The sequence below is a fragment of the Aotus nancymaae genome, unplaced genomic scaffold, assembly GCF_030222135.1.
Source record: "Aotus nancymaae isolate 86718 unplaced genomic scaffold, 86718_ANA_hifiasm-v0.15.2.pri h1tg000020l, whole genome shotgun sequence".
Classification (NCBI taxonomy): Eukaryota; Metazoa; Chordata; class Mammalia; order Primates; family Aotidae; genus Aotus; species Aotus nancymaae.
In genome coordinates this window covers 40,415,904-40,442,080 of record NW_026988432.1, presented here as the reverse complement: position 1 = coordinate 40,442,080, position 26,177 = coordinate 40,415,904, and the positions used below count along the sequence as shown (strand labels likewise).

Below are 26,177 nucleotides of genomic sequence, written 5' to 3'. Positions count from 1 at the left end.
GTAGCTCTTCCAGTGATGGCCTGCTGGGCATGTCTTTTGACTGCTGCCCAGTGTGTGATTTGCAAGTACCTGTGCCTTCTTCATCCTTGGTGCCGATTCCAAGTGGACAGTCTATTCCCTATGAATCCACATGCTTGTGTCTTCCCATTCTTGTCTGCTTTGGCTTTGATCATTTCCTGCCCTGACCTCACTAGTCATCTACATGTGCCTTGAAGTCCTACTTGGGTTTTTGAGTCACTGTTTTTTGTGGATATGTGATCTGGGTGTTTTTCTGGATCCCAGATGCTTGCTGGCTGCGTTCTATCAGTTGGTCTACCCAATACTTACTGTAAAAAAATTGTCAGTGGAATTGAGAGCCCCACTGTGCAATGGGATTCTACTTAAAAAAATAAGGTGGTTGATCAAAGTACATTTTTTAAAAAATCTCTGAGAAAATCCCAAATAGAATGTAAAATAATGGGATAAGGGACATTGTCTTTCTATGCGATACAGTTAATGGCACCCAGTCCACAAATGCCAGCAGGAAATCAGCAGTACCAATGTGGCCTGATTCCCCACTATTCAAACAAAGACACTGTGTTCTCCTTAGACTGTGCAGAAGCAGTCTTCCCACTTGCCTGCTGCTGGTTCCTGACAGCAATCTTGTTACAAACAATAAGAGTTCCTGTAAGGCAAAATGTGTTCCCAATTAGTTGATTGTATTACATCCAAAGTGCACAAGAGGAGAAGCACCAGTCCTATTGATGGAGTAAGATCACAGAGGGGTCTGGCTCTCTAATGGCAGCTTCATGAAGTGACTGTGGGCACTAGGGGACCTGGGCTGTGCTGTGCTGCAGGACTCTGGGTCCTCAGCAGGTACTAAAGGTTCTTTCTCCCATGTATGTTTTAGATCTGACTCAACTTTTTCCCACCATTCCTACTCCCATCTTTTTTGCCATAGTTTTCAGTTGTCACTTGCTACATTGGTTTTGTACCATTATTGTACAAAGATCACAGAGCAAAAAGGTGTGTGTGTGTGTGTGTGTGTGTGTGTGTGTGTGTGTCAGAGAGAGAGAGAGATATTTCTCCTTCAGAAAATGTATTACTGATCTGGGCACAGTAGTTCATGCCTATAATCCTAGTACTTTGGGAGGCTGAGGTGGAAGGATTGCTTGAGCCCAGGAGTTCAAGACCAACCTGGGAAACAAAGTGAGACCCCAAGTGCAGTGGCTTATGCCCATGGTCACAGCTACTCAGGAGGCTGAGGCAGGAAGATCACTTGAGCCCAGGAGTTGGCAGCTGCAGTGAGCTAAGATCATGCCGCTGCACTCCAGCCTGGGTGACAAAGCAAGACCCTGTCTCGAAAAAGAAAATGTTTATTGCCAGATCACTGAATGTTTGCTGCCTTATCTCTTTCCTCATTTCTTCCCTCAAAGCCCAGTAATGAGGATTAAATAAGCTTTATTTTTATCATAATAGGAGACTGAGTTTCTAGTTAATTTTGGAAATTGTGTATATAGGATACACAAGTCTTACATGCTCATATATTTCATTCAGCAAGTATTTATTGAGTGTATTGATTGAATCAGACCCAGTCCCTGACTTCACAAAACTTACACTTCAGTGGTAGAAGCAGAAGATAAGCAAACCATCCACAAATAAAGAGTTTTCACTGCAGTGAATGCTTTGAAGAAAATGAACCTTCATAGAAGAGCTGAAAAGAGAGAGGCCATCAGACTGGGGGCCTAGCATAGGTGCTCTGTTGTTGTGAGGGATACCCCTGGCAAAAGGTCTGGGAAACTGAGTCACTAATGTAAGGCAAATTGCTGTTTGCTCTGAGCTTGGCCTGGTGGGGTGGGGGAAGGGAGGTTCAGAGGCGGATAAGAAAATGGAGTGAGTCCATATCTTTCTTCAAAACAGGATTTTGCAAATCTGTTTTGCAAAGAAAGATGGGAGACCATTTGGAATCAGTAGCATTTAGAGAAGAGACAAGTGTGCAAAAGAAGAATGAGCTGGCCTGGAGTGAAGAAACAGAGAGGAGACGAGAAAGAAGAATGGGCATCAGTACTGGCCAGTAAGGGCTGGGAATCATGGAACACAGGAGATGCTGGTGGCAGTCTGCTTTGGGAAGCTTCCAGGAGAATGGCAAATGGTAAAGCCAAATGGGTGGACCTGGGCTGTGGCAAGAGAGGACTGACCTCCTTTGGGCTGGAAGACTCACTGGGTCTTAGACAGAGGGTGGAAATTAAGAGGGAATGAGAGAACTAGAAAGAACTGCTGTACGCCAAAGTCGGGGCCTACAAAGGGGCAAGTGGACAGGCTGAAGCGTGACAACAGCCAGGGCCTGCAGGAATGGCTTCACGTTCTAGATGTGAGCCAGCACCGTAATGTGAGACTCCACGTGGGACCAATCTCTGCGGCACACTGCGTGAGCCCTGCTATTCCTTCCCATGGCCAAGGATCTCAGATCTGCACCAAGGCAGTGTGGGCAACAGGCTGGAGAAGAGAAAGCAAGAGGGAGACTGAAATCTACATCTAGTCTCTGACGATGGCTGTCTCCAGGATTGTAGCAGTTGTGATGAGAAAAGTTGCCTGTTTCTTGGAGATGCCTCTGGGGCTTGCTGGTTTTATCATGAGAGCTGGGATATGACCCTGAAGCTATGAAGGAAGATTCTTATGTTTTCTTGTTTCGGGGGCAAGCAAATGCCTTTTACAGTTGGCCATAACTTACAGTTACCTCTTCTCCTGTATTCATTAGACAAGGTAATCCTCAATTTCACAGCCAGGTTGTGAGGACGATCTCATTACTCAGCATCATTTCAATGCTATTTTTTTAATTATTATTTTTGACCTCTAAGTCTTTGTATTAAATTATCTACTTGTGAATTAAGTGCTAATTTGACATATCAGATACTTTGTGAACTTAGTTTTTGCTTTTGTTAATATTTTACCAGAGATTATCATTTATATTTTTAACGAGGAAACATTGAAGGTTTGCATCATTCAGAAATACAATTTTACTTAACTTGAACTTAACAAAGGATTTTTTTTAAACAGCTTTTGCAGTAAAATTAACATGCAAGAAACAGCACATTAGTTTTGGCATATGTGTACACCAGTGAAACCATGACCGCAGTGGAGATAATGTGCATATCCATCACCCCAAAAATCTTCTCCTGCCTCTTTGTGATTATTACTACCCTTCCCCATCCCTAAGCAACCACTGATCTGCTTCTTTATTATAGATTCATTTGCATTTGTGTTTTTAGCATTTTATATACATGTAATCAGGCAGAATATACTCTTTGAGGGCGATTGACTTCTTTCGGTTAGAATAATTGTTTTGAGATCACTTCATTTTGTTGTATGTTTCAGTGGTACATTTCTTTTGACTGAGTAGTAGTCCATTGTGTACATAAACCATAATTTATCTGTTTAGCTGTTGATAGACATTTGGGTTGTCTCTGCTTTTTGACCATGAATATTCGTATACAAGTCTTTGTATGTACATGTGCTTTCATTCTTGGGTAAATATAGTCATTCATCAATTAATGATGGGGACATGTTCTGAGAAATGCAGTGCTGGGCAATTTCATTGTACAAAAATAATAAGGGTCTATTCTGAATAATTATATTCCAATAACTTTGACAACTTACATAAAATGGAAGCATTTCTTGGACACAAACTACCAAGATTCACTCAAGATGAGATAGATGATCTGATATGAATTAATACAAGATAAATAACGATGAAGACATTGAATTTCTCGTGAAGAAAGCTCCAGTCCCAGATGTCCTCCTAGGCCATATGGTGTAGCCTATCACTCCTAGGCTGCAAACCTGTACAGCATGTAACTGTACCAAATACTGTAGGCAGCTGTAACACAATGAGAAGTATTTACATATCTAAACGTAGAAATGATATGGTTAAAAATACAGTATAAAAGAGAAAAAAATCGTACATTTATATAGGGCACTCACCATGAGTGGAGCTTACAGGATTGCAAGCATGAACGTGAAGGCATAGACTTTACATCACTGTAGACTTTATAAATACTGTATACTGAGGCTGCACTAACTTAATTAAACAAGAAAGGTAGTTGTGCTACAATGTTATGATGACTATAACATCACTAGGTGACCGCACATTTTCATTTTCATTGTAATCTACGGAAGGACTACCTTGTGGTTCATTGTTGACTGAAATGTTATGCATGATTATTACTAAAAGTAGAATGGCCAGGTTTTATGCCAGGTAGATCCTTAGCTTTTAAGAAATTGCCTGTCTTCCAAAATGGCTATACATCAGAGTAATGCTCATAAATGAGAGGAAATGTAATCCTTCCTCTTCAGCTTTCTAGAAGAGGCTGCACAGAATTAGTACTACTTCTTTCTTAAATATTTTATGGAATTCACCCGTGAGGACATCTGGGACTGGGGCTTTCTTCATGGGAAAGTTTAAAACTATAAATTCAATGCCTTTAATAGATATTTATCTTATATTAATTCATATCAGCTCATCTATTTCATCTTGAGAGAGTTTTGGTAGTTTTTTTCTTTCAAGAAAGTCTTCCATTTCATCTAAGATGTAAAAGTTATTGGAATATAATTGTCGAGAATAGTCCCTTATTCTTTTAGTATCTGTAGTGATCATATTTCTCATTCTTAATATTGGTAATTTGTGTCTTCTCTCTCTTCTTTCCCATCAGTCTGGCTAGAGATTTATCAATTTTATTGACCACAAAGAATGAGTTTTTAGTTTCATTTAACTTTTATATTATTTTTCTGTTTGTTTTATTTCCTTTCTTTTGCTTGCTTTGGGTAAACTTTGCTCTGTTTCTCAGGAGATGAGTTTATTGATTTGAGTCTTTTTATCTTTTCAAATATAGGCATTCAGTGTTACAAATTTCCCTCTAAGTACTGCTTTTGGTGCATTCCACAAAGTTTTTTATGTTGTCTTTTTATCTTCATTTAACTTGCTTCTTAATTTCTCTGTAAATTTTTAAAAAATCTTTACCCCATGGGTTATTTTAAAGTATTTATTTAGCTTATAAGTATTTGTGGATATTACAACTATCTTTCTGTTACTGATTTCTAATTTAATAAAATTGTGGTCAGAGAACATATGTTGTAAGACTTGAATACTTTTAAATTTATTGCTGTTTTACAGCCCAGACTAGGATCTATTGTGGCAAATATACTGTGTACCCTTGAAAACAATATGTCTCATGTTTTTGGGTGAAATGTTCTGTAGATGTCTATTTGGTTGATGGTATTGTTCTAGTATTCTGTATCCTTAGTCCTTGTCTGTCTTGTTCTATTAATTACTGAGAGAGTAGTAAAGAAATAGCATACTATAATTTTAATTTTTAAAAATATATTACTGTTCTATTAGTTTTTCCTCATGTATCTTGAAGCTCTTTTATTAGGTGCATAAAAACTTTCAATTGTTATATCCTACTGATGGCTTGACTCTTTTATCATTTGAAATTACCTTTATATCTGGTAACATACTTGATTCTTAGGTCTACTTTATATGATATTAATATAGCTTCAGCTTTTAAAAAATAGTATTAATAAGGTGTATCTTTGTATTATTTGAAGATAAATTAGGTTTATGCTTCTTGTAGGCAACATAGTGTTGAAGCTTTTTTTTTTAAATCCAGTCCGATAATCTCTGTCTTTTAATTGGAGTGTTTGAACCATTTATATTAATGTGATTATTGATTTATTTGAGTTTATACTTTTTGTTTGTTCCGTCTTTTTTCCTTTTTTATTCTTGCTGCCTTTTTTTGGGGGGTTGCATATTTTCTATTAGTTCCTTTTATCTGTTTTGTAGCCTTATTAGCAATAAGTGTTGTATTATTTTAGTGATTGCATTGGGGTTTATAGTGTACATTTTAACTTATCATCGTCTACCTTTAAGTGATACTGTAGATTTCATGCATAGCATAACAACCCTGCAACAACACGCTTTCATTTTTGTTCTCTTAGCCTTTATGCCATGGTGATCATGTATTTTACTTTTATAATGTTGCAAATTCCACAATACATTGTTATTATGTCTGCTGTAAGCAACTGATTATCTTCAAAGTATATTGAAATAATAAAATAAGGCTTATATTTACCTGTCATTATCTTTTCTAATTCTTTTTATTATTTTGTGTAAATGAAGATGGCCATGTGGTGTCATTTATCTTCTGCCAGCATTTCTTGTAGTGCATTACCTAGGTCTAAGTAATGAACTATTCCTGGTTTTTGTTTGTTTGTTTGTTTGTTTGTTTTTGAGACAGAGTCTTGCTCTGTTGCCAGGCGCCAGATTGGAGTGCAGTGGCACAGTCTCGGCTCACTGCAACCTCCGCCTCCCAGATTCAAGCAATTCTCCTGCCTCAGCCTCCTGAGTAGCTGGGACTACAGGCATGCACCACCATGCCCAGCTAATTTTTGTATTTTTTTAGTAGAGATGGGGTTTCACCATGTTGGTCAGGATGGTCTTGATCTCTTGACCTCGTGATCTGCCCGCCTTGGCCTCCCAAAGTGCTGGGATTACAGGCATGAGCCACCACACCCAGCCTATTCCTGTTTTTATATGTCTGAAAAAAATATTTATTTTACCATAATTTTTGAAAGATATTTTTTGCTAGGTAAAGAATTATATGGGTTTTATTTTTCCTTTCAGTACTCTGAAGATGTTGTATCACTTTCTTCTACCTTACATTGTTTTGGATGATAAATTTTCTGTTTTTATTTTTGTCCCTCTGAATGTAATGTATCTTTTTTATTATTTTTTTTTTTTTGGCTGCTTTTAAGGTTAATGCTATCACTGGTTTTTAGCAGTTTGATTTTGATATGCCTTGGTATAGTTTTTTCATGTTTCTTATGCTTGGGACTTGAGATTCTTGGATCTGTGTGTTTACAGTTTTCATCAAATTGGGAAAAATCTTATGCTTATTTCTTCAAAAATTTTTGGTACTTTTCACCTCTCTTTTGATAACTCCAATTCCATGTACATTGGATCATTTGAAGTTTTCACGAAGTTCACTGGTGCTCTGTTGATTTTTTTCATTTTGATTCATTTTGAATGTGTTTCACTTTGAATAGTTATGTTGCTGTGTCTTCAAGTTCACTATTTTTTTTTCTGCAGTGACAATCAACAGGGCTCTTTCTTAATATCTTTCAAACTTTAACATGTTAAATATTTTCTCTATCATCTTGAATATGTGGACTATAGTCATAATAATTGTTTTATCATTCTCCCCAACTAATTCTATCATCTGTGTCATTTTTGGATTGGTTTCAAATAATTTACTTTTTTCTTCTGACTTGTATTTTCATACTTCTTTGCATGCTTGGTCATTTCTTATTGGATGCCATATTTTGTAAATTTTATCTTGCTGGTTACTGGATGTTTTTGTATTCCTGTAAATATTTTTGAGCTTTGTTCTGGGATGGGCTTAGCTCAGTTTGATCCTTGTAGGTCTTGCATATTTAGATTTGTTAGGCAGGACCAGAGCTGTGGTTAGTCCAATATATTTCCACTTACTGAGGCTAGACACTTATTAAAACTTTAACCAGTTCCCTCTGAATTATGAGGTTTTTCTCTGTAACTGTTGGGAACAGGCAGTACCCTCTGCCTTACATCATTTCCAGGCACTGTTTGCTCTAATTAATTTGGATAGTTCTTTCACTGGCCACAGATAACTTTTTACACGCATACGCTGAACAATCCTCACCTAGTTAATTGAGGGAAGCCTTCTGCAGATGTACAGAGGTCTCTTTCTCTCTCTATAGACTCTATCTAGTATGTTACCTGCCAGTGTTAGCCCCATTTGCCTCTCCAGATTCCCAGCTTTGCCTCCACAACTCACGGAGACTTCCAGGCTCTGCCTGGGTTTTCCCATTATGGACCACAGCCTGCAAACGTTCTGTAATCAGTAAACTAGGGCAATCATGAGGATCACCTACTTTGCTTTTCACCTCTCAGGAATCACTGGCCTTCACCATCTGATGGCCAGTCTCTTCAGTGCTGCTGTTTCATATATTTTGTCTGGTTTTTAATTGTTTCAGGTGCAGGTAAATCTGGTTCCTATTCCTGCAAATGAACTGAAAGTGGAAGTTCAAGAACTTTCCTTTTTTCACCATTTAAATAGGCTCCAATTATATGTAGAAAGTTGGTAGGGTTCAGTGTGCCAACTTTTACTTTATGGGAAACTTTTATTAGAAAAGCTAACTTCTGTAAAGAGAGACAAAAGGAAAAAGCAACATGAAAATGATAGGTTTTTTTGTTCATAAATTTGTCCAATTGCTACAATGTGTGTTTTTGTGACATTGCTCTCATCACTGATATAGACAACAAAATTCAGTCAGTGTGTATTAATGGCACTCAGACACAGTTGCTCTGGGGGAAAGAGAAGTAGGAGACAGGGACCGTGTTCTGATGTGCTCCCAAAGGCAACAAGGGATAAGCTGTGCCAGAAGCAATGTTCATTCACAAAACAGTGAAGGAACCAACCAATTATTTGTGATGGTGTGCCAAAAGGACACATCCAGGAGTCTCGAGAAATAAAGAGCAGTGTCCAATATCGTCTTCAAGGGAGGTGTCTTGAAGATCTCAGGTAGAGAGGAAGTAAGATACCACTAGGCAAAGAAACTAGACTTCTTTGGGGAGCAAGATGGTGAATGGCTTGATGGGCCTGGAGGCCATTTCAGGGTACAGTGGGATATAAGTTTAGCTAATAGGTCATATTCTAAGATGACTTTAATTGCTTCAACATTTCAGATTGTACTGGGGTCCACCAATGAAGTGTCAACTTCCTCAGACAGAAATAGGGAAAATATTTTCAAAACCCATCCTGTTTCAGTCAGCTTTTAAATATACAAAAAACAACCAAAACATAGTGGTTTAAAACAACCACCATGCATTTACCTCATGATCCTATGGGTTGGTAATTTTGGCCAGGCTCACCCTGAACAATTACTCTGGTTGCAGCTGGGTTAAAACTCAGGTATTTGCAGTCAGCCAGTCATTGATCGTCTCACTCGATATCTAGCAATTGGCTGACTATCAGCTGACTTGAGGAAGCAGCTTGGCACCGTGCCTCATGGCCCAGCCACCTCGCCCAAACTTGTTCAGATGGTGATGGTGTAGGGTTCCTAAGGGCAGCAAGGGAGCAAGCTCCGGTATGCAGATACTTTTCAAGCCCCTGCTTGAATTGAATCACATTTCTGATTGTTACATTGGCCACAGTCAATCACATGTTCAGCCTCGATTCAAGGGGATGGAGAAAGATTGCATTTTCTTTAAAGGAGTTGCTGCAACGTTCTGTGTCTGTTTTTATAAGATACTGTGCATCTGCTAAAAGTTTGTTGTGCAATAAACAAGTAGAAGAGTGACCTGCTGAGTGTTGAGTTTAAAGTTACTCACTTTGTTCAAAAAGTAATTGCAGACTATCTGGCAGATTTTTATTTTGAATGGTTCTTAAGTGTTTTAAAAAGTGACACTAGTGTATTTTCTCTTCTTTAATCTTTTTTTTTCTGGGCTTCGCTCAAATGAAAAATCTAGTATATTTTAATCTCTCCTATTTGCTTTAGCCGTATCTTTATAAAGATTTCCTGTTTTATGTTTAGTCTATTTGCAGGTTATTAGATAAACAAGGTGCTAACTTGTCATCAAAAAAAGACTGTCATTGACAGAAAATCTCCCCCGTAGCTTTTGGTCATCTCTCTCTGTTGTCTTAGCTCAGCCTGGGCAGCAGGTTTGTTCTGTTAAGAGCCAAGAGACATTCAAAACTACTTAAGATGGAGATTGGACTAGCTGCCTTGTGTCTTTCTTCTGGCAAATCACTTTTCTATTAAAAAGGCAAGAAGTCTTAGGAAAAGGGGAGGTTACTGTTTATGCATTTAAAAACTCCATTGTGTTATGCAACCAGTAAACTGTTTATTTCCAAATCTAAGAAGTTATTCTCATTATCAAGTATATAATTTTGGTTCTTTCTGAAACAATCCTTTCATTATTCAAGTTTGTATAATGGAAATAATGTTGAATTCCTGTGAGAAAAACAATGTAAGTCTTTTACTTTACCTCTCCCCCTCAAAAGAAAAACAAAAGTGGGAACCTGAGTTAAGTATTCCTAATTACCACGTGGTAAGTTTTCAGAGTCCCTGACAATAGTGAAAGCTACCAGAAAGCAGGCAGAGGGAGAGGCAGAAAGAAATGGCTGGAGACCGTTTGTGAACTTGGCCTGGGATCTGGACATGGGTTCCTCCATCTGCCCTTAACACTCAGCAGGAATGAGAGAACTGCAGGCATTCAAGAAGCTAACCCAAGGTCAGGTGCGGAGTGAGTAGCACAGCTGCCTCAGGACCCCTTTCCTTCTGTTGCATCCTGTTCTCTTTCCATTCCATTGCTTCACTGACAGAAATCTCTCCCAGAGATACATGTTAGAGGGGTATATAGTAAATATTAGTTTAACACATATTTGAGGGATATATATATATATATATATATATCCTTCTGGTATATATTTTGGTTCTTTCTGAAACCAGTCCTTTTATTATTCAAGTCTGTATAATGGAAATAATGTTGAAATCCTATGAGAAAAACATTGTAAGTCATTTACTTTACCTCTCCCCCTCAAATGTGTGTTAAACTAATATTTAGATCTAAAATTTCAGTCTGCCATTGATTTCCACTATGATTTCAGAGTATATTTTCCCAGGGAAGGAAAGTTTAAAACTCTGATACTGGCTTTAGAGAACTTTCTATTGTTTCTGTGCTGAAATCTGAACAATGAGCCATGAGTTTTGGTGACATTGAAGCCCTGGCTTTCAAGCTCACATGCCTTATGATGCATCTGTGTTTTCTCTTACAGCCTGGGTGCAATGACAGCCTCACAACTAGAAAACAGTGCTGAAGGGAGAATCCACATTTATACGCCAGGGGATAACAGATCCTCTTCCACCCTCAGTTTTGTGACAGGCTTGAAGCCCTTATTTTAAAAATTTATTTTTATTTTTTGAGAGACAGGGTCTTGCTCTGTCGCCCAGGATGGAGTGTAGTGGCATGATTATAGCTCCCTGTGGCCTTGAACTCCTACCCTTGAATAGTCTTCTTGTTTCAGCTTCCTGTGGCCCTTCTTGTTCACTGGTGAAGGTGCTTGTCAATTTTGATGTCATTTATTCAGCAACGAGGTGTCTGGTTGGACTTTAAATCCCCTTTGTGGTTCTTCTTGCATTCTTCAAATGGAGGTTAGTAAAACTTTTTGGATGAGCACAGTTTCAGTGACTTGCTGAGAGCTGAAGTTCCTGGAACCCCATCACTTGGCTAGGAGAATATAAATACAAATAACATTAACTGAGACAGTGAGGGGAGCATCTTGGGACAGCTCAGAGACTTCACATGAAGACAAACCTGTGAAGCTGTCAGATGCAAGCACGTGCCCCAGGAGTAAGTTCTGGGATAAGATGTCACAAACTCTTATGCAAAGAGAAGGAAGATTTGAGAATACTCTGTGATGCACACTGCTCTGCATTTGACTCTTCCAGTAATGTTTTATTTTTCTCCCAAAAAAAAATGAACTTGAAATTTACTGTTATTTCTGGGGATTTTTCAATGCTAATATAATTTTTTTGTTGATCTGCATTTCCTTTCCCTGGCATCTTAGTTAGGCCCCTTTGAGCTCAGTGTCTTCCCAGTGATGAGATGCTGGGGAAGAACTCCCATGATTGTCAGCACACTGGGTTGTCAGCCATGGTACAGGCCTCCTGCACACCTAGGGAAGGCTGGCTAGTCATGTCCCCACCCTTCATGGCCACCTCCCTGCACCAGAAATCAGGGTCAGCCGGGTGTCCCTGACCATGTGAATTCTTAGCTGTGTCCTCTGATGCTCTGTCATTAACATGTCTCAATCCCTTCCCACATGGTCTCCTTTGTTCCTTTGCCTCCTACTGCCACCCCCACTGTCTCTTCATACAGTCAACATCATTTTTTTTTCTCCTTACAACATGGCTCTATTTTGTCCTCTCATGCATCGGTCTCATACAGTGCCACCAAGAGCCTCCCCACCTCCAGGCCCTTTGGTTTTTGTTTCTCTCAAATGCACATTCTCCATCCACCTCCCAGTGCACAGCCCTGAGACATGACTATGATTAGCTCAGCCTTCTGTGCCAGGAGTCTCCTATGCCACTGGATAGCCTGCCTTTTGACAGGCTGCCTTTGGGGCAGGCACCCACCCTGCATTCACTCAGCTATTGCCAATGGACTGGGTCTAGTGCAAAAAACTCCTTCTCTGTAGGTCCTTATCATACATTTTCCCTTAGAGATTGGGCTGGGGGTCTGGGAGCACTGAGACTAGCCTATACATATTATTCTGACTTCATGCATCCTGTTTATTCAATCATTAGTTGACTCATCAGACAGTGAGGCTCTTCTATGTGCCAGGGTATAGAGATGAATGAGAAAACAAGATCTGACCCCAAAACGTAGTCTGCCAAGAAAAAATGTGACACATATATGGAAAGAGTAAATACTGAATTCAGGGTAGTGGCCATCTCTAGGGAAGAAATGAACCTGTACTGTGCTAAATGCTGCTGGAATGGTGCTTTACTAAGTACCAGTGGTGTGGAGGAAAGGGGCCTCAGTCAGCGCTGGGGCTCTGGACTGACAGCTGGTTTAAAAGCCCAGCTCTGCTATATGCCCTATTATAATTTCTCTGCACCCCAGTTTCCTCATATATAAAGAAGGGGATAATTAACAAACTTGACTTTTAATAGCTCTTTTAATCCATATAACCTCCTTTTGTATTATTAATAGATATAAAGTAACTGGCACACCATATCATTTCCAGAAATGTTAACTATTATTACCAACCATATTTCAGTGGAATAGAGCTCCTGTTCTAGATTTCCCAGTGTGGGAGGCTCTTACCAGGTGTGATTTTTGGAGCACACCCTGGGGCCTGGCAAGGTGAAGATTAAATATTATAATTCCTCTCCTTCAGAGTATATTATCCACTCTCTTATAAAATCTCTCTGGCCTCTTGCCACCTGCATTCCCGTGTAGTTTCTCTTGGTTGCAGCTGCATTGGGCATAACTGCAGATGACTTTAGCCTTCCAGGTGCACGCTCAGCATGGCATGCAGTCCTGATGACTGACCTAGCTGGGTAGCCATGACAAGAAGGCTCACATCAAACCACTAGCCCACCGGAGTCCATCAAGTTGGGAACTGCCAGTGTCATTCTCCAGACCTGGCCTCGGGACTACAGCAGGAACCCCCTATCCCACCCCATGCCCGCTTTCTACAGACTTTCAACACCCAACATAAAGTAATAGCTACTGAGTGCTTACTGTGGCCTAGATACTGTTCTAAGCAAATTCTCATTTACATTCTCATTTAAACCTTACAGTACAAGTTAGACATGTGATTATCCCCATTTTACAAATAACTGAGGTTTAGCAGCCACACTCAAATTTTCTCATCCCAAGCCCTGTGCTCATTCCTTTATGTCATGATTGCAACAACTTCCAATCATTGTAGATATTTTCCTGGAATAACAATATGAAAGATAAAAATCTGTTAAAGATGCCTTTATAAAGAAAAGAGTTCACCATGTCAGCATGAATTTTGGCGCCTATCTTTTTAATGACAGTTTGGGGTGTCTATCTTCTAACAGAGGCAAAGTTGCTTAGATTCACCTAGGACAGACAGGCTTCTCCTCCTGATACAGGGATCTGTTGTTAGGGCACTCGGGATAATAAATCTTTCATTACTTAAGGTATTTTGCTTTATTTCAGGAAAAGAAGAACCATTCCTCAGTACTTTGAGTTAGAAGCTCACATTTCCATTCTCTCAGTGCTGAGATGATTAAAGAAAGGGCCTCCAAGTGTCATTAATGGTGCCTGCTATTGTGTCCACAGGTGAAGTCTGGCCTAGGAGCCAATATGGGATCTGCTTTTGCAAGGTCCAGGTGTACAGGAGGATGAGCTGCATATCCTATTTTTAGAGGCTCCCAACAAGGAACGACAGATTTCACTTGACTAAATTGGATAGATCCTACTTAACTTTCTCAAGTTCTAATACTTGTCCAATTCTACACAATGTTAAACAAGCTCTATTATTCTCATTTTAAACAAGGAAATTGTGTTAAGGTCTGATATAAAGAGGCTTCATTGTGACCAGGTTTAGCTACTAGTGCTGCTTAGGTAGTTGACGTATTTAGAAGATTGTAAAGATTGGGATATTTCGAAGAATGAGCTGAAGTCACAAGTGTAAGGGGAATAGCAAGGTCCTCATTTCGCTTCTCATTTAAGAACGTAGACCAGCAATGTTGCTTCTCTTTCTCCCCTCTGGAAAGATAACTCAGAAGGTGAGGCTGCTAGTGCTGAAGAAGAGCACACAGGGCAGGCTTTAAAGCCTGAATCAAAGTCCTCAATTAAGGGAAATTATTTGGCTCCTAAAATAATTCTGTATAAAATCCCCTATTTTTTGTTATGTTTCTGAATTCTAAAACTGGATATAACTGTTGATGTTCAGTTAGCTTGGGGTTTCAAAGATATTTGATATACAAGTTGTTTATCCACCTAAGAAGGACTTTTATTTCAGAGAAATAAATGACTTTAACAAATATATTCAGGGCTTACAGAAAATTTTAGACAATTCTAGAAAGTTACAGAGCAATAAAGAGCATCAGATATAAAATTGAGCCCCTTATCCCTTTGATTTCCCTTCTTCCCTAGAGATGATCACTCCACTGAATTTGGTATTTATTACTCTCACATGTTTTTGTTTTTACCAAATATACATGTATCACTAGTGTGTAGTTTTGCCTTGCATGTAGTTAGACTTCATAGACATGATAGAATACTGTTTCTTTTCTTCAGTCTACTTTCCACTATCCATATATTCTGCTTTTAGGAATTACCTATGTTCATATCACTCTAGTTATTCATTTTCACATATGTAGAGTATTCCTTTCTAAAAACATACTGTATATTTATTTGTAGATATTTGTGTTATTTCTAATTATTAACCACTAGCAAGCAATAAAAAACACTGCAACGTGTGGTATTCTCTATCATACATGTCTGTCTTCTTTATGCATGCAAAGTTACTTTCTAGATAAACCTAGAAGGGGAATTGCTAGATTGTAGAAAATATACATCTTCAGATATATTGTGTGATTCTTCCAAAATGATTATATTAGACTTTTAGAAGCACTGTATGAGAGTTATTCTGTGCCAATGGGTGAGTGTGATCAGACATTAATTTTTGTCAGTCTGTAATCTGATAGGGGTGAAACAGTATAACATTGTGGGTTCTGCTTGCATTCCTTTTCCCTGATTTCTAGTGAAGATGAGCATCACTCGTATATATATTGGCCATTTAACTTTCTTCAGTGAAATGCTCATTACCCTTTGCCCATTTTTCTTCTAGGTAGTTTGTCTTTTACATAATGATTTGAAGGGGTTCTTTTGTATAATGTATTCTAATCCTTTGTAGTTTATGTATGTTACAAGTACTTTCTCCCAGGTTGTTGCTCTTCTTTATTTTATGTAGTCTTTCAATGTGCACCAAGTTTAAATTTTCATATATGCAGATTTATCAAGTCTTTCGTTTTTCATTGTTCTTTTCAGTTTTGGGTCTAAAAAATCTTTCCTATCTTGAGATCTGAATGTCATAAAGTTTTGTCTTTTATATTTTTCACTTAAACTATCTAAAATTTATTTTTATATTTGGTATGAGGTGGGACTAGCTGTATTTTGTATTTTTTCTTTTTTTGAGATAGAGTTTCACTCAACAGTTGCTGTCCAGGCTGGAGTGCAATGGAGCGATCTCGGCTCACCGCAACCCCTGCCTCCTGGGTGCAAGCAATTCTCCTGCCTCAGACTCCCGAGTAGATGGGATTACAGGCATGCACCACCATGCCCGGCTAATTTTGTATTTTTAGGAGAGACAGGGTTTCTCCATGTTGGTCAGGCTGGTCTCAAACTCCCAACCTCAGGTGATCTGCCCACCTCAGCCTCCCAAAGTGCTAGTATTTCAGGCATGAGCCACTGCACCCAGCCTGTAATTTGTTTTTATGGCCAACAGTTGTCTCAGCACCATTTGTTAAGCAGTTAATCACTTCCCCACTGATGTGTAATGACACATTTGACATGAATCAGGATTCTGTCTGTGTATGAGTCTGTGTCATGGCTCACTAGCCCACTCCATTTGTCCACGTTTCCATTCGTGCACCAAGACCACGTGCCGGGCAATCATTGTGATTTCAGAATAGGCTTCATATCGAATGTGGCCAGTGCTCTGCTTTGTTCTTGCTCAAAATCATCTTGGTCATCCTTAAAACCTCAGGTCCTGTGTAAAAATTTGGGACTCAGCTTGTAACATTTCATGGAGAATCCTTTTTTGGATGTTGATTTGAAATAGTATTAACTAGGAAAAAAAAGGAGAATTGGCATCTTGACTGCATTGATTCTTTCAATACATAAATGAGATATAGCTTTCATTTGAAAGAATAAGAGATTCACGGAATCCTGATTCTTGTCAAATGTGTCATTACACATCAGTGGGGAAATGATGGACTGCTTAAAAAATGGTGCTGAGATAACTGTTAGCCATTTTAATGACTGTTTCATTTTAATAAGGTTTTATAAAGATCTTTCATATCTTTAGTTAAGTAATGCATAGTTAGCTTATGATTAACTTGGTAAATTGTTGCTGACATGTAAAAATGCAGTTGCCATTTCTATGTTTTATATATAGAAACTTTGCTAGACTCTTAATAAAATAACATGAGCTTTCTTGGATTATCTTTATAGATGGTCAGATTATCTGTAAATGATGGTGTTGTATTTATTTCTTTTCCTTATGCTTTTTACCTTTCTTAGTATTCTGGCTCAGACCACCAGAATAATGTCAAACATAAGCAATGATAGAAACATCTTTATGTTATTTTTAATAGTAAACTGCTCTTAATGTTTCAGCATTAAGAATGATACTGGCCAGGTGCAGTGGCTCATGCCTGTAATCCCAGCACTTTAGGAGGCCAAAGCAGGATTGCTTGAGCCCAGGAGTTCGAGACCAGCCTGGGCAACATGGCAAAACCCCAACTCTATAAAAAACACAAAAATTAGTTGGGCATGGTGGTGCATGCTTGTGGTCCCAGCTACTCAGGAGGAGGCTGAGGTGGAAGGATCACTTGAGCCCAGGAGGTCAAGGCTGTGTAGTGAGCCATGATCACTCCAGCCTGAGTGACAGAATGAGACCCTGTCTCAAAAAAATAAATAAATAAATAAAATAAAATAAAATAAAATAAAAACAGAAAGAAAGATCCTTACTGTCGTTTTAAAAAATTTCCTTGCCAAATACCCACTATCAGATTAAGAAAGTTTACTTCTATTACTACGTGTAGTAAAAAATGATTTTTTAAATAACAAATGGTTGTTGAGTTTAAAGCTTTTTCTGCATTTACAGAGGTAGCCATGGTTTTTTCTCCAATAAACTATTAACGTAGTAAATTATATTCATTGATGTTATCATCTCAAATTACCCTTGCAGTCATTGGACAAGCCCAGTGTGATTTTCTTTCAGATTTTGTAGTTGTGTTCATATTAAATAGTATGTAAGTTATCCTCATACTGTTCTCACCTGGCTTTAGTCCGGTAACAGTCCAAGTAATATGAATCATGTAAAATGGGTTGTGGAGTTCTTTCTTCTTTATGTTCTCTGGAACTTTCTCTATGTCTAACTTTGAGTGGTAGTAATCTTGTTGAAAATCTGACTCTCATGGATATTTTTCATGGGTGTGAATATATTTGTCATTAATTAACTCAATTTCTTTTGTGAGTAACAGGGTTATTCAAAATTTCTATTTCTTCTTCAATCAGATTTGGTAAATTATATATTTTTAGAAAACCATTTCTTTGATTTTTCAAGTTTATTGTCATAAAAATTTCCCCTTATTTTTGCGATGTTTTTGGTCACTGTATCTATAATTTTATCTACTTGTCATTTCTGAATATGCTCATTTGTGGCCTTTTTTCCTGAACAATTTCGACAGAACTTGTCTATTTGTTAGGTTTTTCAAAATAATCATAAACCAGCTTTTAGTTTTGTTGATTTTTGTCTATCCCTTTGTTTTTCTATTTCATTAGTCTTTGCTCTTTTTTTTTTTTTTGCCTTCTTTGAATTTTTTCCACTGTTGCCTTTCCAATTGTTGAGCTGATCACTAATTTTTACTCTTTCTTCTTTTCTAATATCAATACTTAAGACAATATATTCCCTTCTAAATACTACTTTAGAAGTATTCTACAAAACTTGACATTCAGGTTTTTCATTATGGTTTTATCATTTTTCATTATGATACCCTTTAAATAGTCTGTTTTTATTTTTTAATTTCTATTTTTTTTTTTTATTATTTATTTTGAGATGGAGTCTCGCTCTGTCATCCAGGCTGAGTGCAGTGCCATGGTCTCAGCTCACTGCAACCTCTGCCTCCTGGGTTCAAGTGATTCTCCAGCCTCAGTCTCCCAAGTAGCCATGACTACAAGTGCGAACCACCACACCCAGCTAATTTTTGTGTTTTTAGTAAAGAGGAGGTTTCACCATGCTGACCAGGATGGTCTTGATCTCCTGACCTCATGATCCACCAGTCTCAGCCTCCCAAACTGCTAGGATTACAAATGTGAGCCACCATGCCCTGCCCTTTGTTTTGACCTAAGTTATTAGACGTGTTTTAATTTTTCCAATTACATGGATTTTTTTTAAAAAAATTATCTCCTTGTTATTTATTTTCTTTTTTTTTTTTTTTTTTTTTTTACTCTAAGTTCTGGGATACACGTGCAGATCTTGCAGGATTGTTAACATAGGTATACACATGTCATGGTGGTTTGCTACCTCCATCCTCCCATCGCCTAAATTAGGTATTTCTCCTAATGCTATCCCTCCCCAATCTCCCCATACCCTGCTATCCCTCCCCTAGCCCCCCACCCCGCAACAGACCCCATTGTATGATGTTCCCCATCCTGTGTCCATGTGTTCTCATTGTTCAACACCCACTCATGAGTGAGGACATGTGGTGTTTGATTTTCTGTTCTTATGTCAGTTTGCTGAGAATGATGGTTTCCAGATTCATCCATGTCCCTGCAAAGGACATGAACTCATCCTTTTTTATGGCTTTATAGTATTCCATGGTGTATATGTGCCACATTTTCCTTGTTCAGTATATCATCGATGGCATTTCGGTTAGTTCCAGGTCTTAGCCATTGTAAACAGTGCCGTAATGAGCATAATGTGTGCATGTGTCTTTATAATAGATCCATTTATAATCCTTTGGGTATATACCCAGTAATGGGATTGCTGGGTCAAATGGTGTTTCTATTTCTAGATCCTTAAAGAATCGCCACACTGTCTTCTACAATGGTTGAACTAATTTACACTCCCTCCAACAATGTAAAAGCATTCCTATTTCTCCACATCCTCTCCAGCCTCTGTTATCTCCAGATTTGTTGTTGTTGTTGTTGAGACAGAGTCTTGCTCTGTCACCAGGCTGGAGTGCAGTGGCGCAATCTCGGCTCACTGCCACCTCCACCTCCTGGGTTCAAGTGATTCTTCCGCCTCAGCCTCCCGAATAGCTGGGACCACAGGCATGTGCCACCATGCCAGGCTATTTTTTTGTATTTTTAGTAGAGATGGGGTTTCACCATGTTGGCCAGGATAGTCTCGATCTCTTGACCTCGTGATCCACCCGCCTCGGCCTCCCAAAGTGCTGAGATTGCAGGCGTGAGCCACCGCACCCGGCCTCTCCAGATTTTTTAATGATCGCCATTCTAAATGGCATGAGATGATGTCTCGATGTGGTTTTGATTTGCATTTCTCTAATGACCAGTGATGATGAGCATTTTTTCATATGTTTGTTGGCCACATAAATGTCTTCTTTTGAAAAGTGCCTGTTCATCTCTTTTGCCCACTTTTTGATGGGGTTGTTGTTGTTGTTGTTGTTGTATATTTGTTTTAGTTCTTTGTAGATTCTGGATATTAGCCTTTTGTCAGATGGGTAGATTGCAAAAATTTTTTCCCATTATGTTGGTTGCTGGTTTACTCTAATGATTGTTTCTTTTGCTGTGGAGAAGCTCTTAAGTTTAATTAGATCCCATTTGTCTATTTTGGCTTTTTTTTGCCATTGCTTTAGGTGTTTTAGTCATGAAGTCCTTGCCTATGCCTATATCCTGAATGGTATTGCCTATGTTTTCTTCTAGGGTTTTTATGGTGTTAGGTCTTATGTTTAAATCTTTAATCCATCTGGAGTTAATTTTTGTATAAGGTGTAAGGGAGGAATCCAGTTTCAAATTTCTGCATATGGCTAGCCAGTTTTCCCAATGCCATTTATTAAACAGGGACTCCTTTCCCTATTGCTTACTTTTGTCCAGTTTATCAAAGATCAGATGGTTGTATATGTGTGGTGTTACTTCTGAGGCCTCTGTTTTGTTCCATTGGTCTATATTTCTGTTTTGGTACCAGTAACATGCTGTTTTGATTAGTGTAGCCTTGTAGTATAGTTTGAAGTCAGGTAGTGTGATGCCTCCAGCTTTGTTCTTTTTGCTTAGGATTGTCTGGGCTATGCGAGCTCTTCGTTGTTTCCATATGAAGTTTAAGTTGGGTTTTTCCAGTTCTGTGAAGAAGATCCTAGGAAGTTTGATGGGGATAGCATTGAATCTATAAATTACTTTGGGCAGTATGGCCATTTTCACAATATTGATTCTTTCTAACCGTGAGCATGGAATGTTTTTCCATCTGTTAATTATTTTCAACTCAGTTGCATTGTGATCAGGAGGTAGCTCATGTGAAACCAGTTTGTGGCATTCATTCTTGAGCTTTGTGACAGAATTGATGGTCAATTTTTTAGTAGTTCTTATATATTTGAAAGAATATGTTTTTTCTAATTTGGGTACCAGCTTATATACATATTCATCTATTAGATGAAACTTATTAATTGGGTTAAATCTATTATGTACATAACAGTTTTATCAATTACCATGCAAGAGGTACTACAAACCTCTTTACTCTGATTTTTTATTAGATTTGGCTGCATACAGCAGGGAAAAAATTCCCACAAAAAAGCAATAACTTACAAAAAATAGAAGTTGGTCTGGACTTCTTTTATGAGAAAGATAAATAAACTCTATCTATGCCTCAGTGTCTAGAGCTGATGAAAACAGCTCCATAGTGAGTCTGGAATATAGAATTTCGCTACTCCCTCCCTGTAGTTACCAGGGATAGTGGTTTCTTCCCTCCATTTTCCCTGCCACCTCTGACTGATAGCCATAGGTGACTCATCTTTTCTAGGGAGAACGTCTGTGGGCCTCATGGCAGTGTGTGTAATACGAGAGTCACATCTTTCTCCTGCACTGAGACCTGTGTTTCCCACCTTGCAGGTATATTTTTCACTGAATTCAGTTAGGATTTTACCCAAGCTATATTCTTGGGTAAATAAATTGGCAAAATATATTTCATAAATATTTGTCTCTTTTGTTTAGAGATTTTTTTCCATAAGTGAAGACCCAATTGTCCATAACAGATTTTGTTTATTATTCTCCAGAGATCCCACAGACTCCTTTACATAGCTAACCCCTTTCCTTAGATGTCATACGATTACTTGATTTTCTCTTCTCCCACTCATTCTCTGACTTAACATCTCCTGTGATGCGCACCCTGTGGTTTCTCTCTGAGGCCTTCACACACATTTTCAGTGAACAGTCCAGACTGTTTATGTGATGTTACTAGTACCACTGCCTGTCCTTTGAACATGCTGAGTCCTTGAATACTTCCTGGCATAGAATGTCATAGAATGAAATTTCCTTAATTCTATTAACATTTCAGCCCACTGCAAGTTTTTTTTGTCTTCATCTATCATCTCGTTGCCTTGTTCAATTATCCTAAAGAAGTGTATTGTGAATTTGATATATAGTAAAATATTTTTAGTGCATGTGTAATAGAAAATAGTTTTCTAAAATCACTTTTTAAAACATTTTCGATTTGGTGGTACATGTGCTGGTTTGTTAATAGGTGTCTTTTATGGTGGTGAGGTTTGGGCTTCTAATGATCCTGTTACCCAAATAATGAATGTATTACCTGACAGATAGTTAGAAAATGGTTTTAGATTGAAAGTTGATGCTAGCTTGTCTATGTCTTAACATAGACCAACTCTAAAATATATATAGACTGTATATACCTTCCTGGAATACTTCTGTGTTATAACACCCGTTCTTGAGGGCTGCTTACATGTCAGGCATGTTTCTTGGTATTTTCTGTCTGTTACCACGTTTTTTCCTACTAGCACACTCACAGCAGGTTACTTATCCCCATCTACAGACAAAAATCCTGAAACAAGAAGATTTGAGGCATTCAGTGATTTTCCATAAGCACTGCGTAGGTACTGGCAGACCCTCAATTCTAGCCACGGTCTGACTGATGCTTACTTCAGTACTGTTAATCATAGGCTAAGCAACTGAAACATTAACTCATTGTATCTCCAGGTCATCACCAAGTGGTCTTCTCACATCATCCTTCAGGCAGCACCAAGAGTCACTGGCAGCAGAGAGAGAGAGGCGGCGGCAGGAGAGAGAAGAAAGGTTGCAGAGAATAGAGCGGGAAGAAAGAAACAAATTCAGGTAAGAAAGATCTTAAGTTTTTTAAAATAATGCATTAAAAATTAAAGCACATGACTTTACAGCTGTATATGTTAAACATTGGCATTAAAGGAAGCAATGAAAATTCTGTCTGTTTCTTTAAGGAAGAAAAAGGCATACTTGGAATAGGCTGGATCTGGTTTGTTATGGCCTTTGTTTCTCTAGCCATGTGGCAGGAAGCACAGTCAGCCAAATACAATTAGGAACTCATGTATTCTTGGGTCCTCCATTATCTACAGTGGTCCTATCCAGGCCTTCTTGATGACAGAGAGCCTAATTATCTTAACTTAATTTACCATCTCTTCCTAATGATCCTCATGTTTTATTCATATTCTATTGGATGCCTAAAAGGAAATGTTTTTCCCACTTTCCAGTTTGCTTTTTGATCCCTGTAACAATCTTCAGTTTATTTTTTTAAATAATAATTTCTCTTGCTATGTGGGGGGAAAAAGTCATTGTATTGATTACCCTCAGTCCATTTCCCCCTGATCTCCTGGTTTCTCTATGGCTCCAAGGATGTTTTCTTGGGTATAGCTCATTCCAGCTTCCATATCTTGGCCTGTCTGTCCCCACTGAGCCCAATGTGCCTCAGCTTCTCCTTCAACCAATTCACTTGTTCTCTACATTCTCCAGGTCATCATCCTTCACACCCATCCCCTGGGCTTCATGCTGTGCAGTGTTTTATGGAATGAAAAGCAGTTGCTATGTCTCTCCTTACACATTACTTCCTTCTACTCTTCCTTATCTTCTTTTTCCCTTTTCCCACTTTCTTCCCCACTTCCTCCTCCTATACTTTCTCTTCCTTCTTAATTCTCCCACGTCATTTATCCTATAGCTTCTACATTCTTTCTTTTCATTTTTCTCTCCCTCTCTACCTCCTGTTTCCTCAGCTCAGTTTCTTTGGCAAATAATATTCCCATCAATTACTCCCCATTAAATCTATGAGGAATGTAAGGCATTGTAGTGAAGATTTACAGATTTAATAGCGTGTGTGTGTGTGTGTGTGTGTGTGTGTGTGTGTTTGAGTGTTTGAGATGGAGTCTCATTCTGTCACGCAGGCTGGAGTGCAGTGGCATGATCTCAGCTCACTGAAACCTCTGACTCCCCAGTTTAAGTGATTCTCCTGCCTCAGCCTCCTGAGTAGGCTGGGATTACAGACCATGCCACCATGTCCAGCTAATTTTTGTATTTTATTAGAGATGGAGTTTTACCGTGTTGGCCAGGCTGTTCTCAAACTTCTGACCTTAAGTGATCTGCCCACCTCGGCCTCCCAAAGTGTTGAGATTATAGGCATTAGCCACCATGCCCAGCCAATAACTTGTGCTTTTCTGAAGCCAAGAAGTATATGTGTAATTGTAAAAATAATCAAAATATGAGCAGAGTTGTGAAGTTGGTTAACTATAAGTCACTACTTCATGAAAACAAATGCCAAGACTGTGAAATGCTAATCCTAGTTTTTCTAAGACTGGGTGAATGTGCTGCATGAAGTAAACCAACATCATTTCCCATCAAAATTGTGTAGCATATGCTGAGCTGTCAGATTTCTACCAAATGATACATGTAAATGTCAGCTCTGTATGCACCATTTCTCATGAGGGTAGTTCTGGAAGTTGTCACTTTCAGAAAGACCAATTCTTTAAATCTCTGGAACAGGTTAAATGCTTCCTGATTTATGATTTTCTGGGAGATTTGCATATTTTACCACCAAAAACCAGCAGAGAATCTGAGTGAAATACATGGAAAATTCAAAGATTAGCTTACATCCAAAGTTTTTGATTGAAAATCTCTTGAAACAGGGTACCAGTTCTGGGGAAAATGGAATCCATTCATGCCATCCTGTCTCTCCTTCAGCATTGCTGGATGCAACCATAAAATCATGGAGAGAATACGTGGAGCTCTGAAAATTCTGAAATGTAAAAGAGAGCAGGTGAATTAGGAAGGGAGACTAAAATTCAGAGTCCTACAAAACCAGTGAGAGTTTACCATTTTTTACCTTCAATATTACTTGGCATGTACTCAAAAGCATCTAAACCTAGAAGTGTAGGCCAAATTTGGACCAAAAGAGCCCCAGAAGAAGCCCTCTTTTTCCAGACTGAGGCATAGTAAAGGAAATTTCTAAAGATAAAAGTGTAGAGAAATCCTGTTATTTCTTTATTTCCTACCCTAGCCTCCCAAATAATATTGCTACAGAAGCACAGCAAAACGGGAGGGAGGTGAACTCTTCCTCTGATCATAAGAGCCATGACCCCATGATCATTTTACTTCGCTCTCCTCCTGCTGCATTGTTCTGGATGCAGATGCAGTTGCCAAAAGTATGTGGCAGGAATGGAAAAATAAAGCCCAAGCCTTCTTGATGGAGGACCAGAAAAGAAAACCCAAGGAGCCAGAAAGTGTTAGGAAAGCTACAAAGAGCAAAGATGTCAAGAGAAGACTCTTGAATGCATCTCTAATTTGTGCATATGTGGCTTCAAACCTACACGGCATGCCATAGGCTTTGAGAACTAAGTACAGAGTGGGAGTGTATCGCCACCCAGATGCCAGAAAACTTAATTAATATTGGAACCAATGTCCAAAGGCAGGTTACAACTTGCAAGCTGAACTTAACCTGGTTGATTACCTGCTAATGCAAAATAAAACAAAAATCAAGATTCTTTGTAGAATTTAAATAAGACCCCATATCTCATTAGAAAATAAATAAAATGTACAAAATACAATCCAAAATAACTTATAAAAACAATTAGGAAAATTTTAACTCAAAAGGAAAAGAGAATTAAAAGATGACTAACCACAAAGGACATAGATATTATAAAGTCAAAGACTTTAAAGTAGCTATTATAAACATGCTTTAAGAAGTAAGAGCAAATACTCTTGAAACAAATGAAAACCTAAGTCTCTGTAAAAAAAAAAAAAAAAGATATAAAGAACCAAATGGAAATCTATATAAAACAGGAAAATTAAAATAGAAAATTTATCAGATAGGCCAAATAGAATTGCTATGAGAGAAGAAAGTGAACTCATTACTATGAGTGAACCTGAAGATAGAACAACAAGTTTCCTACCTGAAAACTAAACAAACAAAAATTGAAAGAAAAATGAACAAAGCCTTAGGGTCCTGTGTAATAACACCAAAATATCTAGCATTCATGTCATCAGGGTCCCATAAGTATATGAGAATAGAACAAGAGTGCATTGGCTCACTCTTTTTCTTTCTTTCTTCCTTCCTTCCTTCCTTCCTTTCCTTTCCTTTCCTTTCTATCTTTCTTTCCTTTCTTTCCTTTCTTCTTTCTTTCTTTTTCTTCTTTCTTTCTTCTCTTTTGACAGGGTGTCACTCTTTTGCCCAGGCTGAAGTGCAGTGTCGAGATCTTCGCTCACTGCCGCCTCAACCTCCCAGGCTCAGGTGATCTTCCTGCCTCAGCCTCCCAAGTAGCTCGGACTACAGGCACGTGCCACCATGCCTGGCTAATTTTTGTATTTTTTTTTTTTGTAGAGATGGGGTTTCGGTGTGTTGTCCAGG

The 26,177-nt window shown here is 38.5% G+C and overlaps 1 protein-coding gene across 8 annotated transcripts in view; it reads left to right on the top strand.

The window, feature by feature from the left end:
* FHOD3 (formin homology 2 domain containing 3) overlaps nt 1-26,177 on the top strand; it is a 496,822-nt gene that overhangs the window by 382,352 nt on the left and 88,293 nt on the right. For all 8 annotated transcript variants that reach the window (XM_064379256.1, XM_064379255.1, XM_064379250.1 and 5 more), the window contains one exon: nt 22,511-22,645. In XM_064379256.1, coding sequence (XP_064235326.1) covers nt 22,511-22,645 — 135 coding nt within the window. The remainder of the gene's footprint in view (nt 1-22,510; nt 22,646-26,177) is intronic.